Consider the following 20529-nt stretch of genomic DNA (forward strand, 5'->3'; position numbering starts at 1 on the left):
ACTTAGGCCTTTTTATATTCCTTTCGGAACATTGACAGCCATTGATGAGTTGTTTCCACCGACCCGCATCTGTCTTGGGCCATCCTCTCCAGCTGTTTCTACGCCAGTCCCTTCTGTTTTAACATCTAGCTCTGTGCTCCTTCTCCAGGTGTTTTAGGGTCTCCCTAGCTGCTCCGTTTGCCTCGTGGGTTCCATGTTTGTACCCGTTTGGTTATTGCCGTTTTCAGCTTTTTCTTAATGTGTGACCAATCCAGCTCCGCTTTCTCCTTATCAGCCATACCTCTACTGGTTGGCTGCGTTGCCCACAGGTTGATGCGTCTTGGGCAGTGGATGATGAAAGTAGTCTGTAGTTTATTGGTGGTCCTGCAGGTTTCTGATCCATATTCTGCAGTACGGATTTGAGGTCCCTGACTCCCCACTTCTCTGGGTTATTTTCTTTGTCACTGGCACACAAGGTGAATTTGTCCTCTGCATTTACCCATCCTATAACTACATTAGGAGCTGTGAGGGCTATTAGTACAACTCAGGGAGCATTTGGTGCTTGTGTTTCTTGCTCAGGGAAAAACATCCACAAAACTTCACCAAAACAACATTTCCATAATACATTTCAGTTTGGTCATTTCATACAATGAAGACACATAGACAGCATCACATTGACAATACAGACAAAGTCTTTCAATAGTCTTAATGTAACGCTAAACCGAATGCAGAGACTACTGTTATGGGAAAACTGCTGATTGTTTTATTCTTTGTTATTCTCTTTGATTTGATTCTGAGTTCTTTCTTTTTGTTGTCATGTCATTGACAGTCCCAGTTGAGAGAGAATAACGGGGAGGGTAGAGGAGTGACAAAATGTTCCGGGCCAGCCATGAATCAAACCGGGGACTCTCTGTCACAAGCATGCACAACATCCACATCGTTTTCTTTGGAATAGATAGCACCAGAGGGCAACTCCACCCTCCCTCCCTCGCTGTGTGTGCTTCCTTCAACACCCAAGTAGCTTGTAATCTCTAAACAAAATTCCCCGCAATCTCTGCATTCCATGTCATTGTTAAAGGCTGCTTTTACCCTGCGCTTCGTGCCGACTATGCAGTATAATGCGTACTGTCTTCAAGTGTCTAGCGCACACTCCGCACAGTTCCTTGTGGAGATCAAAGCCCAAACATGAAGCCTCGGTTGTTAAGCTGGCCTGTCTTGTATGTTAATGCTAGATCATTGTCTCCCGCATCTCTGTCCCTGAAGCTGGTCAACATTGTGACTAGTTGGACTTATATTTAGCATACCTTCGGGACAGTGTTTAAATACGCAACTTGTTTATCAACCCCAGATGACTACTAAAAGTAGTGAGGCTGTTAAAACCCATTATGACCTGAGGCACGATCCATAAATGCCTTCTGAATCTGTAGCTCACACTTTCAAGATTTAGCAAACATGTTAAAAAATGACAGATATACATACGTACAAGATTGCAGCGCATCAGCGTGGCTCGAAGAGACGTGCTGCGCTGCGAGCTGGTACAACTGCTTCTACAATCTGCTATTTTTGAACAGCCAACGCAAACTAAAATCACACATTTCACAGATTCTTTCCCAGGTTTTAATGGCTTAGCCCTGAAGGAGTTTGAGGGTTGTAATTGTACTCCATTACGGCTCATTACTGCCAGTTTAGTCTACAGTCTTGTTAGTTGTTACCTATACTTCTGTAATGATACTCAGCTACTGCTATCCTACTTTATTCATAGTAAGTGAACAAACAGAAAATGTATTTCTATAATGTTCAAATGTCCAATGACAAAATTGGATATTGAATTGCAATTATTTGGGTAATAAATATTTGTCAATGTATTGTGTAATCGTGACACTGACAGCCCTAATGGGGTGTTTCTCTTTTCCATCGCACACACACATACGCACGTGCACACACGCACACAGACACAACAATCAGACTATGAATAGGATTACATAGATAATCTTTGTTGGTGTTTTCTTGTGTGAGATTCATTCAGGTTTACTCACCCTAGCCTGAAGCCTAGTCCAGACAGAGCCATACTGCTGTTATTCTCTAGCAGCCTGAGTCTCGCCAATGTTTGTATTTAAGACTAGATGCACTACGAGTAGTATAACCACTTAAACATGTTTGTATTCAAGACTAGATGCACTGTGAGTGCTTTAACCACTGAAACCCTATTTACTTAGTGGACAGGAGTCCCCCAGAGGTCTATACTAGGCCCCCTACTGTTTTCACTCTACAGCAGTGGTTCTAAACCAGTGGTTCCGGGGACCACCAGTATGTGGTCCTTGAGGGGTGTTCCAGGTGGTCCCCAGCTAAATGATGGAGAGTTGGTAACCCTGATTCGATCTTTTACTCTTGAGAGCGTAAAATGAAACCACATGACACCTACTGGTCAATTTGGTTTAATTTTATTTAATCTTATTATTTAAGAGTTACATTATTAGTTAAACATCTGCATTAGTTAATTTACAAGTAGTCTACATAAGTACAGAACGTAGAAGAATTCTTATTTTGATCAATGTTTGCGTGTTATCTCTCTTATGGTGGCCAGTTTCAGGTCAGAGAGGCTGAATCTCATCAAACGGTGGTCCGTGCCGTGGCTCAAAGGCCCAATAAATAATGGACCTTGAAATGAAATAGGTTGAAAACCACTGCTCTAACAGTAAATATCTTTTATCAAAAATAGCCGACCTACAAGCTAACGAGGAGCACTGTGAGCTTTGGTTCCGCCTGTCACAGAATAAGAATGCTATAGGGTTCATGTGGTTGAATCAAACTGGGGAAGTCAGAAATAAATGAAGAGGTCACACTACTCTTATCCACGATGCAACGGATTCATGATTCATGTACTGTATTCATGAAGACAAGGTTTCAACCAAGGTCACTCTTTTCGTAACGTTGGTTATGAATACAACTATATTTTGCATCGCGGCTATCTATGAGCACGGAGCAGCGCGACCTCCTCTTACATTTCCATGCCTTAGTTTTCACCGCGCGCCTCTGCACTGAAATGGTGTGAGCCATTCCTGCTCTACCGTTCTGTGCCAGCCTGCCAGGTGATCTTAGGTCGGCCTCGTTTCCTTTTCCCTGTGAGCTAGTCTAATTCCAGCACACCGCGGTACGACGGAGCATAAATTAAGCGTAAAGGGCATTTCAAACGGGAAGCGATATAACGTGCCTATAGTTCATTTTGAATGAGACCTGTTTTTTTTGCACAGAGCAGTCGCGGTGCGACAACGCAAGCGTATTCACGTGAGCGCGGTCCCGTGAATTTGTTGCGCACGTGCTCGTTTCGTGCACATGCCCACGACTCACCTGACCTGGATTCTGTTTAGCTATTTTCTTATGCGTTGCGTTGTTGCGCCCCTCTTGAGAAGACCTGTAGCAGACCTCTCGTTGATCCAGGCGACGTGTGCGTTCCTCGCTTCCCATTTAGACTGAGCATTGCAGAGAACAAGTGCAGCGGTCTGAATTGCACTCAAAATATGTCATTGTTCTGACATGTTTGATCTGCTCTGTGGATGTAGTAATGGCTGCAGAGAAAATTGTTTGGCCTGAAACACTATTGCTTTCATTCTGTCCGTGTGGTGGTTTGATAGTGATTTAGATAAGATGACTGACGGGTGAATAAAAAGCTCTCGTTGCAGCCAAGACAGTTTACACTCCAAAGATAATATACTTTTTAGTAACCCCGTCTTAATCTGCCTATTCTTTCTGGCTGCAAAAGCCAGAAAGAAGAGAATTGACAGGATGAGAATTGTTTTTCTTCTTTGGCCTAAAGCACTTAAGCCCTATCTATGCATGTACTTTGTTTGTGTGCGACAAATAGCCAATCTGCAAGCTCACATTGCGAGTGTCGATGTTCACTATTTGTGGGAAGGATATTGTGTGTGTGTGTGTGTGTGTGTGTGTGTGTGTGTGTGTGTGTGTGTGTGTGTGTGTGTGTGTGTGTGTGTGTGTGTGTGTGTGTGTGTGTGTGTGTGTGTGTGTGTGTGTGCGTGCGTGCGTGCGTGCGTGCGTGTGTGTGTGTGTGTGGCATTCATGCTGTTGTCTGTATAATACATTGCAGATATGTAATAACTTTTTTTCACTATAGTGTTTATTCAGGTATATTTCAGGCCATACCTTAAATAATGACATACCTACATTTGATGTGAAACACCCAAGGTGTAACAAAAGCCATATAATTGCTATACTATTGCAGGATAAGAGGTACATAATATGCAGGTGACAGTGTCAAAAGTATGAAATCGTTTGTATACCCTGAAGCCTACCCTGAATCAAGTTATTAAACAAACAAACAAAGACAAACACGTAGATGGAAAAAAAAAAATTAAGAATAACAGTAGGCCCAATGATATGTAATATTACTCGACAGAACGAACCTCCTGACCGTGAGTGAGTGAAATCCTTTCCCCTTCTCTTTGAGAGGAAGTCTCTGTTCCGTTGTGAGCTATTGTTCCTTCATCTTTATCCTCTTTTACCTGAGCTGGCACAGCCTGGCAGTCATTTCAACTTCCAGCAATAAACTGAACTCCTCAACACAGAACACTGGGACTCATTGGAGATTTCTCTTTCCATAATCTTACTTCCACAATTCCTTTGATGCTCGGGAAGCCTTCCGTGGGTCTCTTTTTCTTTTTTGCTACTCTGGCTGTGACTTATGCAAGTGTGAAATAAAAATGAGAAGGCACTTAGGCTTTCAAAATAACCGGAAAATACAGTAGATGGAGACTTTGAATCGCGTATACGTCGGCAATTGCAATTTAGGCATTTAGCTGTTGCTTTTATAAAGTAAACCTCAAACATTGCATCTTTATAAATAACATGTGATCTTATCTAAATGACGAAACGCCACCATACATCTGCCTACATTATAGCAAAATAGGCAACAAGAAGTGATGGAAAGAATATTAGGGGTTCTAAACTTCTATAGGGGGGTGTGAGTTTTCAGACTGCAGCCGAATATGGGGAGTCGGTGCACTCTTTGAAATAGGGGGTGTCATTCCACTGCTAGGGAGCGCGGAGAGAGTCTCAGAGCTTTGTCCAGGGTGTTTTAAGGAAGGGAGGGACGGACAGATGTCCTGTGTTAGCTGATTTAAGTGTAGGGGAGAACTGTTGGTTGCACAGCTGCATCGTGTCCTGAAGGCAAAGGGGGGTGCCATGGCCTTGATTTGCCATCAATGTTTTGAACTGGTTGTGACTCACTGAGCAGCAACTGGAAGCCATGCAGTGAAGGGATTGTAGAAGTGGGGAGACTTCTACAATCCCCCGGACCCCACTTTGGGAACCACTGGTGTACGGCTCACTGTTTGTCAAACAGTGAGTCGGGACTACAATCGTTATCGGTCACCAGTATGTTAATGTTTCCTACAAAATGTCATGTCCAACAACAACTTTGTAGAAGTTAACCAATTCTGACCTGAGATCAGATTAAAAAAATGTCTTCTACACACTGACAGTTTTCATTCTGACCTGAGATCAGATTCTAAAAATGTCTTCTATGTCAGTCGCTCTTCGATTTTTCAAAAATAGCAGACCTACAAGCTCATAGCGCGGTGGGCAAAATGGGTTAAGTATTTCTTAAGTAAAATCCCAAAACTCTATGTACTGTATGTTTTTCTATAAATACATAAAAGACTACACTTAAGTATACGTAAAATAAAACATTTAAGAAGTAGTGAAAATAGCACATCTACAAGCTCGCTGCGTGGTGCGAAGGGTCAACGGCAGGTTGTGAGCTTGTACAGATCTGCTGTTTTCACTAGTTTGGGTCCCGGGGAAACATCTCATTTCTCTTGGGTCTTGAGTTAAATCATGTGTGTGCACGGCACTGCAAACTACAGGATCGAGTGATCGCTGCAGTAAGTGTGCTGTTGTGGAGGAATTCCATATCAATCCGTAATTGTTGCGTTAACTTTACGCAATATTAAGTCCCTGAAGTTACGTTGTGAATTTGTGACTGCTGCTCACATCTTAATTACAGTATAACTAAAAGAGTGGAAGAAGACCGTGGAAAAATGCTGGTATATGCCTGTGAAGAGAAGACAGTGACAAATGACTTACAATATAGCTGTGATGTATATGTTGTTGACTTTGATAATCCCTGACACACTTCCATGCCATTAGCACTGTGTGTACGCAAACACACATTACACGATGGATGGGTCTATTATATACACACACACACACACACACACACACACACACACACACACACACACACACACACACACACACACATACACACATACACACACGCGCACACTCCTAAGAGAAGTGGAATGCTGTGTTGTCATTCCTTTGACCCTGAATGTCACTCAAAAGAATCTTGGCTGTGTGTGTTGTTGGAGCTGGCCCAGCCGAACTCCACAAATTCCATTCATACCACCCACACACTCACCCACACCCTGCCTCAAGATTTATTTTCTATCTTAGACAAGCAGGATATTCATTTGCGTTTTCTTGCTGCAGAGTCCGTAAATGAAACTAGGAATCGATAGTGGATGAAAAAGCACTTTAAACAGCAGTTCTCCAGTCCTCCTGACCTGTTCCTCAAGCTAAGAGTAAATGCCTCCTCTTCCACCGACTGCCCCGAGTTGACTCTCTTGATGGAAGTCATTTCCAGGAATTGGTTGTTTCTGATTGGCTGGTTGTGTATTTGAGCTGATCCCTTCCTGAGCGCTGGCCAACGATGACAGCGGGGGACGTGTGAGGTCAGAGCTCAGGGTTGTTGCGATAGGACGTTCCTCTCTATGTCTCCTGTCGTCTGGAGGACATGTAGTGCTGTTTGCTCTCTTCCTGTTCCCAAACACAAGGGTGGAAGGATATCTTCAAGGCACATCTTCGGCCTTGGATTAGTCTGTGTAATGGTAATGGGTACATCTGTCATTCTCTATTCTCGCTCTCTCTTGCACGCACGCACGCACGTGCGCACATACGCACGCACAAAAAAACATTTTTTGTTCTTTATTTGAATCTGCTAATTACAATACATTTTACAGGGAAACGCATGTAACGGGGTTACCAGTTCATGGGCACCCTCCTCCAGACAGACAAACTCCCCATAGAACAGCCGAAACAGAGCAGTATTTATTTGGCAAGTTGTTTTGCTATTTGTCACGCCAGTTATTGTTAGGTCACTCATAGTCAGTTTTTGTAGATGGCCCAGGCTTCCAAATATCAGTGTGGCGACTCAGTACCCAATGTTTGTTATGATTCTAATTAATGGTTGGTACTTAGAATGTTTATCTTGAAATGCCTGTGGTCCATGTACAAATCAAAGACACAGCCCATCTCCAGAATCAGGACCTCCTTGTGACTGGTGTCAACAAATCAACATTGGGTGTATTTGGGATGCTAGCAAAGACATCACATAATAGTAATGCAAACATGCAAGGGATGTGCAGGCACAGTTAACATGCTTGCAGCATGACTCCTTCAGTAACGTGAATCCCACTGTAATTGACACTTTGTCACGTGTTCGAGTGCTAAACGTGGCGATTACAGCGAGCGGCTGTGCACACGGCAGCTTTTGTTGCCCGAGTCAATATTTAGATATTTGATATTCACATATATAAGGCATGCCCCCTCCTATATAAACTCCATTTTAACCAGGTTAGACTCATAGAAACCACACACCCCATGGTTCTGTTGACTGATATCATCGTTCTGTGAGAGGGGGGGCCCTGCTTTGTTTTATTTTGTAATAATCGATTTAGATCATTTTAACGATTAATCAGACCCATCCCTATACCATTCTAATACAATACTAGCATAACCTTGTAAAACCTGGATTAATTTCTACAAAAAGATGCATTGATGCTGCTCTCCGTTTCATTTTCTCCCACATTGTTGCAACATGCATCGTGCATTGAGGCTTTCTATTTTGTTTCCCCCTCTACACAACTTTCACTCTGTGGTCTGTGTCATGCAAACACACTGCTGTTCTCTCTCCCCCTGGACACGGATGCAGAAACATCAAAGCCGCGCACCGCACGTCCACATCGGTGTGATTGCATCATCGTGCACAGCCTAGGCGGGTGGCCTTCGCATGACCCAGCATGACTGAATGGCATGAATTTCATGCTGTAGGACATTTAAAAACCATTGCTGTGAAAGAATATATATTTGCGCTCATTTTCATTAGAAACAGAGTAGAAGACTGCTGCATTTTCACTTTCTCCGTGGCTCCTTGACATTATAATAAGGGGACAAACTTATTTTTAGAGGGGAGATTGATGAAATCCTGCTACTTCATAATAACTCCCCTGGCTGTGTCAACCCCTCGCCTCCAAAACGTGCCTCTGGTTAAACACAGAACAGCCTGTGCCCACTATAGTTGGCTGCTCTTTGACTTGTTCGCAGCCGTTTGCAAATGTGTAACCACCAAAGGTCCTCAACGTGACCTCAGTGTCTAGTGCATTCCATTCACAGCTTGGAGCAGCGCACAGTAAAACCCTCAGTGTTAATGTGATGTGCATTTGTAACTCTGGGGGGGGGGGGGGGGGGGGTGTACCAAATGGACCCGGAGTACCCGATCAGAGTTAAATTAATTACAAGGGTCTCGTGATAGGTGCAGTCACACAGGCTGCTTCTAAGAGCCATTTGAGCCTCCTAATTGTATCCAATGATGTCCACTGAGGGGCATGGTCAATGTCAAGGTTGGCAGGGTATTTAATCAGCTCTCAATCAACCAGCAGGTGTTGCTGACAAGAGGCAAACATTTTTCAGACTGTGTTTAAATTTACATTTATTGTATTTATTTAGATGTATGCTGTAGTGACTAGGCCTGCAGAGACGGATAATACATCTTCATTATACCAACTCTACGCACATGTTTGGACATCACTTTCTGGAGCACACGTCTTAACTACAACGTGTCGGCACCAGTCAGTAGTGCCACAAATATAGGATTTGGGCTCTACACTGCTGTTGGCGAATAGTGGTGATAGCTGGCTCCCAAAATATAATGGGTCTGAGCCTCATATAATAGCTGTTATTTGCCCTTGAGCAACACTTTGGAACCCTACCTGTATCAACAGGTGCCGCTCCTGGCTGGCGTTGAACTCTTGACTTCTCACAGTACACGTGGAATAACTTCACGTTGATATTTAGTGTGGAAGCGACTCCTATGTTCCAAAACATTATCGGACCGAGTGTTGCCTATAGCAACTTGCTATAGAGCGTCGCAGTCCCGCCCCCTCGAGAGACCCGTTCATTTTCCTCATAGACTTTTCAGAAAGTATTTATTTAAAGACGTTTACGCCACGGACAAAGCCAACTCGGATCGTGACAAATCATGACAATAAACACAATGTTTTGGGCCAAACAAAGAATTAGAAAGTAGAAAAAACACTTTTTTTGTTGTTTTTCTTCTTATAAATTATTTGATCGGCCCAAAACATTGTGTTCATTGTCATGATTTGTCACGATCCGAGTTAGCTTTGTCCACGGCGTAACCGTCTTTAAATAAATAATTTAGGAAAAGCCTATGGTGAAAATGAATGGAGAACCATTTCCTGGGCCACTCGTTGTTCTGAAAGTGGGAGGGACTGCGACACTCTATAGGCAACACTCGGTCCAATAATGTTTTGCCAGCAAAGTGAGCCTGCTTTTTGTTAATGTTTGCACAGCAGAAAGGTGCAGCTTTTGGTCACGCTTCACATGACATCACACAATATTCAGTGATGCAAATAGCCTGTATACTCCTGCATCCTTAGGCGCGATTCATACTTCCCAGAATTGCACCTTTCTAGTTTCTATTGAGCTCAGTCAGTTGCATGTGGAGCCACAGTTTGTTACCTTGTCCCTAACCCTGACCCTGTTGTCTACACAGAGTTGACCACTCAGGCACTCAACTACAGCAGCTGTGTGTTTAGTGGTGATAGCTGGTTGCCCCTTTTACACACTTCAACAATGAGATAAAAGTTGGATTTTATTTTGAGTGTAATGGAAAGATGTTACTTGACAGTCCACTCGATTGGGAGGAATTGTTGTGGCGTTAAGAAATATGATTTATTTATTTGTATTCCTTCTGAAGTTCTGATTACATTACAAACAACGCAGCCTGCCAGCCTCTTGCAGTTTGCCAATTGCAGCATTGAAGAAGCTAATTAAATTAGACGTGTGTGTGTGTGTGTGTGTGTGTGTGTGTGTGTGTGTGTGTGTGTGTGTGTGTGTGTGTGTGTGTGTGTGTGTGTGTGTGTGTGTGTGTGTGTGTGTGTGTGTGTGTGTGTGTGTGTGTGTGTGTGTGTGTGTGTGTGTGTGTGTGTGTGTGTGTGTGTGTGTGTGTGTGTGTGTGTGTCACTATACTTGTGAAGACTCTCTGTACACAAGTAGAAGACATGTTAGTTGGCGTCTTACTACTAAATGTTGATGTCCTCACAAGGATCGGTGTGTGTGTGTGCGAGCGCACATGTGCGTGTGTGTGTGTGTGAGAGAAAACTACAGGCATTAAACCGAGATATTAAATTACTCCCAACGGTACTTGAACCTGCACCTCCCTGCGTCTCAAATGCCTCACTGTTATGCCATCTGTTCCCACAGTGCTAATGTAGCTACGCTAGCCCTCGGCATACAGGCTTCATGGATCCCCACTGGGCAAATATACACATTCTTAAACATACACACACACACACACACAGGGCAAATATACATCCTTAAATACACACCGCACACACAAACACACACACAGGGCAAATATACATTCTCTCAAAAATTCCATAACTTTCCCTCTCTCAGCCACACACACACACACACACACAGAGACTCCTACACATTGCGTGTATACATTCTTTCACACCATGGTGTTAGGAATGTTTGTACTGAAACTGTTTGTGCTAACTGCAGTGCTACCTGCTCGCTAGCTATCTCCGTGTTTCCCAAACAATGGGTCGGGACCCATTTTGGGGTTGCGGACCCTATTGTTTATGGGTTGACAGTGACTCGTGACTGAGTAGATATAACAAAAGCGATAGTGCATGCAATCCATGCATGCATCCAATCTATACTGCCCTAGAAAGCTCAAGGTGAAACTGAGATAATTGGCTTTGACGTTTGTCAACTGGCCAGCCAAATGGGTTATAGGTATACAAGTGACGTCATGACGTCATTCTCATGCCCCAAAATCTTGAATTTGACCCTTGAGCTCCAAAATGTAGTTACTGCACTCTGCCTTTGTTTTGAGCTAGGTTTTGTAGTTACTCCTGCAATCTTTTTTTGCAACGCTTTTTCTCTAAAACAAAATCAAACTCTGAACTCTGGCAATGGGGCTCAAGAGGTTAAAACTATTAAAGAGACTGACTAAAACTAAAATCTAAATTGGCTGCCAAAAACAACACTGGTTGGAACCCACTTGGAGATGCACTGCATTTTAGTCTCAACACTGTCCTCTTCTACCTTATCCATGACTAAATGCTCCTAACCTACAGTATGGTGACCAGAGTAGACGTCCTGGTCTGTCCTGCTTTCAATAGGTGTCCTGAGTCCTGACAATGATGTGTAAAACAGTAAAATGTCCTGTTTTTCAACATTCACTTACAGGTCTCCTTCACACCAGGATGTTATACTGCGATTAAAATAGGCTCGTAAAGTGAGGGTAACGTGGATGCAGTGTGTCGTCGGGGACTGGACGTTAGTGTGTGTGTGTGTGTGTGTGTGTGTGTGTGTGTGCATGCACTGTTCTTTTGGGCACATGGAGGCACAGCGCAGACGGCAGCGCAAAATGAATCTGAAGTGAAGCGAAATGGCAGTCTTTTGGCGAACTACAATGCGATATGTTTGATCCGCCCATCGATATGGTTCCCTGCTGCGGTTCCCTGCTGCGGTTGACACGGTGCAGTGTGAACGCGAACGCAAAGAATGATGCAACTGACCTTCCACATTGGCCAGATTGTCTGCACAGTATGACTTGTTTTGAACACATTGATAAGGTTCCCTGCTGCGGTTCACGCAGCGCAGTGTGAGCGCAAACTCGGCAGCACAGTATGACTTTTTTTTTTCCAGTGCTCTTGCATTGATGTTTCTGATGTGCTGTTCTTCTGCTGCTTCGGCGGCCAATTACATATATTTTTGAAAACTGTCAGGATTTTAGAATCGTCCTCAGGTCTAAATGGTTGCATTCCTATGCCTAATAATAATTGAATGGCACAGTAGACGTACACAAGAACAGTCCACTAAAGTAAGATCAACGCTTCTCCTGCGCCTTTTGCTGCTATTCCGTCACTGATCTTTCAAATTATAGATTGAACATTTCAATGCATTAAACAAAAACGCCTCGGGAATACCATGGCTTGAAAGAGACGGCGATACAATGAAACAGAAGGGTCTTTGTTCACCTACAATGTCTGCACCCCCCTCCCTCCCCACCTTTCTCGCTTCAAGTTCAAACAATTGCTAATTTTATGTCTATCTTCTGCAATCATTTTCTTGCTTTTCTTCTCCTTTTTGTGCATGTCACATTATCCAAGCCTTCTATTTTTGGACAGTGGATCTCAGCCATTTCTCTAGCGGGGCCCACAATGCTCAAGTGTTCAGCCCAGTGCACCCATCTGACCACCCAGGTGCCCCATGGGTGCATTTTCAGAGCATCAGTGGAACTAACACATTATTCCTATTGATCAGTATCACAATGTACAGTAAGCACATTTTTAAAGAACAATTATAATTGTTATTTGTGACCGCTTCTGACTGAGGCTAAGTCATTGACATAAAAAAAAAAGAAAAAGTCACATATCATTAAAATCTCAGTGTTTTACAAATTATTTGGGGGCCCACTTGGAATACCCTCAGGGCCCAGGTTGAGATCCTCGGAGGTCACAATTCAGCCATTGTGATCTGGCACATCTGCTATTTTCTTGTGCCCAAAATAGGAACATCAGGGTGAACGCAGTTGATTCAATTTTCCCCTCTGATCCTGTTTTCCCAATGTTTTGACGTTGCCTCTCTGTATCATAATTTCGAAGTGCGTACGTGGTGTGTGTACACACACACACACACACACACACACACACACACACACACACACACACACACACACACACACACACACACACACACACACGCACACGCACACACACACCTGCCTCCCGGGTGCTGTTCTGATTACCTCCCCTCATCATAAAGCCAGTGTTTGTGTTTGCTTGTTTATCCGTGGCTTCTATTCCGGGACCTCTCCCGGAGCCTTGACGAGACACACGCTCCCTACGGTAGGCACTGAGACTCCTAGAGTCCCTACGCTACGCACTACGAGACTTTTTGCTGTCATTGTCTAGAGAGTACTTCAAAATCACTGAGGAGACGACGTGCTTTTTGCCTTCTCTCTGTGTTTATGAATGTTGGGTGGGTGGGTGTTGTCTTTCCTCTTCTCGCATAGCCTGCATTAAAAGCTACATTGTTTTTGTGCAGACGAGAGCCATGAAGGGCACACTAGAGCAGTGGTTCCTAAACTGTTTAGCTCAAGACGCAAAAAGATAAATTAGACGTTGTACCGGGACCCAAACTATTGAATATAGCAGATCTTACAAGCTCACAACGCATCCCTTCATGTCGCATTGTGAGCTTAGTAGATCGGCTATTTTCACTACTTCTTTCTATTTCTTCGTGAAATTACAAAAAAAACATTGAATTTTGTTTTTAATTATCAAACGTTTTTGCTTTTTTGGGAATGTTTTTTTAAATGTTTTGAAATAATAATTGAAAGAAAAATGTAGGAAACAAAAACTAATGGAACAATACACTAGCCTCGTGTTGCGATACTAATATACCACTGCGGGGCATATGCATATGCATTAGGGGCGGGTGAAGTCTGGCTGGGCCAGGCTAACAATACACATTGTCATCCTGGATTAGAATGACGGGTCGATCATTCAACTGTCTGTACAGTATGTGATATCATACAAATGTGGAACATTGGAAACTTCTCCCTCATCCACTGTGATGTCCTTTCTTTCTCTCTCTCCCCTCAGGAGATTGAAATATATGCAGACAGACAATATATGCAGACAGACAGCTCTGCCCGCTGTCTGTCTTGGCACTCTCTCCACCCACCAAATCCCCCATGTTGCTCGAGTCTATAAATATTCTCAACCCATTGTAAAAATGCACTGGGAACTTTTGACTGTCTCAAACCTTTTAATCCCGCCACACTTCCCGAAAGTAGACTTGTATGTACAGTACATGTACGTTTTCATCATCTGGAAAAGCTGTGGTTTGTGGGCAAGTGAGAACTTAACTAATGACTGTTTTTCTTTCAGCATGGGTTTGGTCTATTGCTCTCTCTCATACACTCTAATGGATCCTCTCACATTGTACCATTTAGTGTCAAGCTGCAGGGGAACACAAATACTGCCAGCTCTCATTTGCTTAGACATGCCTGAGGCTGGCTGTGTCACCAGGGAAAACCCAACACTTAATGGCATAAGTAGGAGACACTTTTTGGTATAAGGAGAGATGGGGATAACCAGCAGAGTCTGATAATGTTGTATGTTGTTGGGCAACTTGTAGCCACTTTAACCCTATTATAGTCCATTGACCGGGGTCCCCCATGGGTCTGTACTCGGTCCTCTCCCTTTCTTCATCCACACCAGGGTTTCTCAAAGGATGCCTTGACGCAAGTCCAGGGCTGGAGTGCCTCAGAATACTTTGATAATATTTCAAATGCATCAATGTCACTTGCACTTTACTTGGCACGTTATTTTATTCAGCAAATACTGTATCTGCAATCATGAGGAACAGCCACACACTTTACAGATGCATCATATGAATGAATACATCCATGATGGGTGTAATCTCATTTTGGTTAAGAATGAGCTGAACTAAAACCAATATCATGTCTAATCTTGTACATTTTGCATGCATATTTAAAGTTATTTCTTTCCGCCTGTTCTCCGTTTACTCATGTGATAGGACATAGGGGACACGTACTCACCACCACGGTTGGGTTAGATAGCCCCCTAGTGATAATGTAGTAACTTTAGAGAGGCGTGTGTGTGTGCGTGTGCGTGTGCGCGTGCGTGCGACTGTCTGACCGGGACTCATCTGAAGTTTATAAGATCCATTCCAGAGTATTAACACGTTTGTGCATCCCTTGTTTTTGGTGAAAGACAAACGGACAGCTCTAGAGCCTCTAGGTCTAAATGGATTATTTTGACCCTAAAAACCTCTGTTTTTTTTTTACTTTTTACTTTTGCCCTTGTCGTGTCTTGTCACAACAGGTGCCATGATGGATGAGGCGGAGAAGTATCAACAGAGACTTCAGGCCATCGCTGTGAGTCCAACACACACACACACTCACACTCACACACAGTCACACACACACACACACACACACACACACACACACACACACACACACACACACAGACGAAGCCGTGCTCTCTGAGCTGTCCACAGCTCTTGAATAATTTACCCAGAGTGCAGTGTGGTGAGCCAGGGCCTCCCTGGAACCAGGAAAACAACACCAGAGTGTTGTCATGGGAGACGGGTGACTCTGGGGCTTAGTACTATTATGGGATAGGTGCCTGGTCACCATGGTGACGGTGTGTCCATGTGCCAGGTGTTTCTTTGACCAGGTGTCCCCCCCCCACCCATCCTTTTCCACTCTGCTGTCACGATTAAGCTGATGATTATAGGCCAATTCGCACTCCAGTTTTGGGTGATAAGGTGACCAATATTGGTTAGTAATATTGATTGAAGTATTTATTAACAGTATGCAGAATGGGTACATTTCACATGAAAGCACAACTCAATACAAAGACTGTTAAGGCTCATACATAGTCTGGGTTTTCGGTGGTTAGGTGACCACCGAACTACAACATGACGTCACGAGCCGCGGTGAAGAGCAAACCACCGCCACCACTCCAGCCCTTCTCTCTGTTTTTACTCACCACCGCTCAACGTTATTTCAGCTCCGGTGGTCAGCTCACCACCGGAACGGTGGTCACCTCACCACCAAAAATCCAGACTATGAATAGGCCTTTACTGTGGACGACACACTGATAAAGCATTACACTTGTTTACAACAGGGTCCACCATTTTCAATTCATCAGAACATTTAGAGACATACAAATATACACTTCTCTATAAAAAACAGGAAATCATGTAAGGAGGTAACAAGGGAAAGGAAACGTATACAGTAAAGGGGATTCAGATTTTACGGAGAGATGTGTTTGGGTGAGCAGTGAGTCGCTAATCGCTGCGGCGTGATGTCATGTTGTACTTTACCCAACCACTGTGGTTGGGTAAATAATATGAATAGGCCATCATTGTCACACAAATAAAAAAGGGATCCCGCACACTGTCTTCACTTAGAATTAGAATTAGAAACGTTCAGACCTTCATCAGGCATCTCTCAAGAGTTACATTATTGTTCAGCATCAGCATTACTTAATTTTCAACTTAAGAAGTCTACACATTTGTGTAGACTGTAGTGTAGAAGAATTGTTATTTTGATCAACGTTTGCCTGTTACCTCTCCTCGATTCAATTTCAATTTCAATTCAAAGTCTCTCTCTCTCTCTCTCTCTCTCTCTCTCTCTCTCTCTCTCTCTCAGGAGAAGCGTCGGCTGCAAGAAGAGCAGGAGAGAGCTAAGAGAGACATGGAGGACGAGAGGCTGAGACTGCAGCAGCTAAAGGTCTGACACACGCAGGAACACATTCAGATTATAACTGTACACATCATGGACCAACTGCAGGCCTATTCATACTGGATGAGGTGACCACTGAAACGGTGGTCACCTCATCACCTAAAGCTGGAGTATGAATGGGCCTTTTTCACACAGGAACAGCTTTACACTGGTGACTCAAACATTTTCACGTCAATATGTCAATAATAAATCAATATGTATTTGGCCCCGTCTGAAAATATTTTGAATAGAAGAATAGAATAGTCCCCAATCCTTTTGAGGTGTTTATTTTTTGTATAATATGCCCATAGGTGAAGTTCATTCTCTGCATTTATCCATCCCATAACAACTAGGAGCAGCGAGCAGCCATTCTACGGCGCTCGGGGAACAATTATCGTGCTCAGGGTCACACATTAGACACATTGCTGGCCTGGCCTGGAATCGTACCTGGGACAAGCAGGGTCTCTGGCTCCCCAGGCGGGCTCACTAACCACTCAGCTATGGCCCACCCCGTTACGGAACACTTTTACACTTGAACCCAGGGTTTCACACACAGGAACACCTTAGACATGAACCCAGTGAACCGCTGCATATCACACACTCCAGTGAAGAAGCCCAAACATTCTCTCACTGACTCTCAAATACACACACACCAACACGCACATACAGATACAAACAAGCACACCCCCTCTTCCATATGAAAGAGACGGTTTTGCACGGCCAAAGCTCTCTTTCCAGCTTATTAACTCCCTTTTCATGTGTGTGTGTGTGTGTGTGTGTGTGCACACACAGTCTCACACTCACACACACCCTTCCCCACTTCCTGGTTCTGGGCCTTCCTTTGCTGAAATCAGTTTTACGTCTGTGTTTACTTATTCTCGGTGGAGTGGGCTTGCTGTATTGTTTTCCCACCAATTACGGATTGGCGTTCCCCCTTCCTACACCACTGTGTTACGCTGCCCCGGGGCACATTCCTCTCTGTGTGTGTGTGTGTGTGTGTGTGTGTGTGTGTGTGTGTGTGTGTGTGTGTGTGTGTGTGTGTGTGTGTGTGTGTGTGTGTGTGTGTGTGTGTGTGTGTGCGTGTGCGTGTGCGTGTGCGCGTGCGTGAGAGTGACTGACTGTGCGCGTGTGTGTGTGTGAGAGTGCACGCGCGCACACTGTTGGGCAGGCATGCCCAAGAGCACGCATGCATCAGTTTACATCGTCGCTGTTGTGGTGGAAACCAAATCGCTACTTTTCACTCAGGATTCAAATTCAAAAGTAGCATAATTTGCAGATCTACAAGCTTGAGTCATGTCAGGTCGCACAGCGTTTGGAGCTTGTGTATCTGCTACTTTTGATGGATTGTAGTGGACTGTAGTGTGATCAAGTAGAGCGTTAATTTAGCACAAAAAAAAGAAATGTTTGACTATGGAGATAAACGGTTTCTGCCCGACTTCTGCGTCCATAATACGGGTATAAGGGTGTGTGTGTGTGAGACAGTATTTCAATGTATTGCACCCATAATCACATAATACAGTTCCAGTAATAAAAAGAATCCCACAATGAAGCGTTCTTTTTTTTTTTTTTTATGCTTCTATTCCAGTATACCGGTACTTGTTTCTCTCGCAGGAAGTCTTAAGTTAACAGCTAACATTCATTAGCCAGGGTATTGACCGTTGTTGCGTAAGCCCGGGAGCTGTTATTATAAGATGTAGGAAGGTGATAGGAGGGTGAGGGGAGGCTCAGGGACGTGCAGAGAGTGTTCGAGGGGCACATGGGGCTGAGATCCTGTTGCGTGTTGTGAGCTTGTAGATCTGCTATTTTCATGGGCACGACCCAGCACTCTTTAGCTACTGGAGATGCGGCGCAACGACATTGGATTTCTAAACAAATTTGTTCAACGCAAAATACTGTGTTCAAGTTCAGGAGACTTGGGGGAAAAAAAGTAAATGCTGCATCCGTGGTCTGGAGAGGGCCGTTTGTTTTGCTGAAGCCCCCTTTGATGTCTATGTGTACACGTCCCTGTTCATGCTACTGACCCAGGAGGAGGAGGAGGAGGAGGAGGTTTTAGGGAGAGAACCGTGGCCGTAGACTGCCCAAAGTCACAGGAGAGGGAACAGAGTGGGTCTTGTTCTGGGCTGTAGGGGAGGGGAGGGAGGGGGGGGGGGGGCACAGAGAGGGTTTTGTGACACTTTTAGATTAATGGTTAGTTGGTGGCCAACAACTATAGCATGGAGGTGCTCGGAGGTTTTTCATAAAGAGCACTAGAAAGTACGAGGCAGAGTGAGAGAGAACAGAATGTTTTGCAGCGTCTAGACTCTTAGTGCAGTGAATGATTGCTGTGCACTGTTTTTCCCCAGGGATATTGCTGCAGTAAGTTGTTTACGCAGGAATGTCCGGGGTGTTAATTTAGCCTGGAGCGAGCGTGAAAATGGACCTCTCTCTCTCATCCTGACGTTCCCTAATTTTGGCCACGTCATTATAGGCGGAATAAAGTGTGCGTTTGTTAATTTGTATGTAATTTCACCATACACTGTCGTATACAACTGAGCATATCACTTTGGCTTGACCACTTGAACCCTCAGCATCCCTATTCTGGGGGAACGTTCGCCAAAGATCGCCGATCTTTTGTGGAAATTGTTTTTTTGGGACTACCCCTTGAGATAGAATATCTCGTTATCGAGAGGGGTCAATACAAAACAATTAACAGAAGATAAAACACAAAAACAACACAAAGACAGGATTTTACACTAGGCAAGCACAATAGCAACAAGATGGATCATTTGTTATGTCAAATATCATTAATTGTCACTACCATAGTTCAGGTTTGGAATACAGTTGATTTGGATCAGCATTTCGAATACAAGAAATATTTAGTTTATCATTGTTTATATGTTCATTGTTTATAAGTAAATAGTGCAATAGTCATGGGCATGTAAAAGAGGTCTTGGTTTAAGAAGAACATATTGAAAGATGAAATGGTTTGAAACTTTGAATATGTGTTGGTAAATTGTTCCAATCAGAGGGAGCTTTAAACATACATGGTTTCTTACCTAATGCGTTGGAGACTGTCGGAACAGAAACATAAGGTTGAGTGGACCTTATCTACAAGCTCAGGTGGGAAAAGAGCATACAAATCATCATCATTTAAAGTCCGCTTTCCAGGCGCCACTGGGTTGGACTGGAATCCCGATATGGCTCTCTTCCACCGGGAACCGTCCATGGTCATCTCATGGTCGATGCCATAGGAACTGTCCATGGTCATCTCATGGTCGATGCCATAGGAACTGTCCATGGTCATCTCATGGTCGATGCCATAGGAACGCTCCATGGTCATCTCATGGTCGATGCCATAGGAACTGTCCATGGTCCTCTCATGGTCGATGCCATAGGAACCGTCCATGGTCATCTCATGGTCGATGCCATAGGAACGCTCCATGGTCATCTCATGGTCGATGCCATAGGAACTGTCCATGGTCCTCTCATGGTCGATGCCATAGGAACTGTCCATGGCTATCTCATGGTCGATGCCATAGGAACTGTCCATGGTCATCTCATGGTCGATGCCATAGGAACGCTCCATGGTCATCTCATGGTCGATGCCATAGGAACGCTCCATGGTCATCTCATGGTCGATGCCATAGGAACGCTCCATGGTCATCTCATGGTCGATGCCATAGGAACTGTCCATGGTCCTCTCATGGTCGATGCCATAGGAACTGTCCATGGTCCTCTCATGGTCGATGCCATAGGAACTGTCCATGGTCATCTCATGGTCGATGCCATAGGAACTGTCCATGGCCATCTCATGGTCGATGCCATAGGAACTGTCCATGGCCATCTCATGGTCGATGCCAAGCGCTTTCAAGTCAGCCAACACGGTCGCCTGCAAGGTCTTATTAGGCCCAATC

At 44.1% G+C, this 20529-nt stretch overlaps 1 protein-coding gene across 1 annotated transcript in view; it reads left to right on the forward strand.

Moving 5' to 3' along the window:
• Window positions 1–20529, forward strand: part of palm3 (paralemmin 3) — a 61628-nt gene that overhangs the window by 19213 nt on the left and 21886 nt on the right. Inside the window, exons 2-3 of the mRNA XM_083765052.1 lie at window positions 15228–15280; window positions 16565–16645. Coding sequence (XP_083621178.1) covers window positions 15233–15280; window positions 16565–16645 — 129 coding nt within the window. The 5' untranslated portion in view covers window positions 15228–15232. The remainder of the gene's footprint in view (window positions 1–15227; window positions 15281–16564; window positions 16646–20529) is intronic.

The sequence above is a fragment of the Protomyctophum parallelum genome (genome assembly GCF_964188405.1).
Source record: "Protomyctophum parallelum genome assembly, chromosome: 5".
Classification (NCBI taxonomy): domain Eukaryota; kingdom Metazoa; phylum Chordata; class Actinopteri; order Myctophiformes; family Myctophidae; genus Protomyctophum; species Protomyctophum parallelum.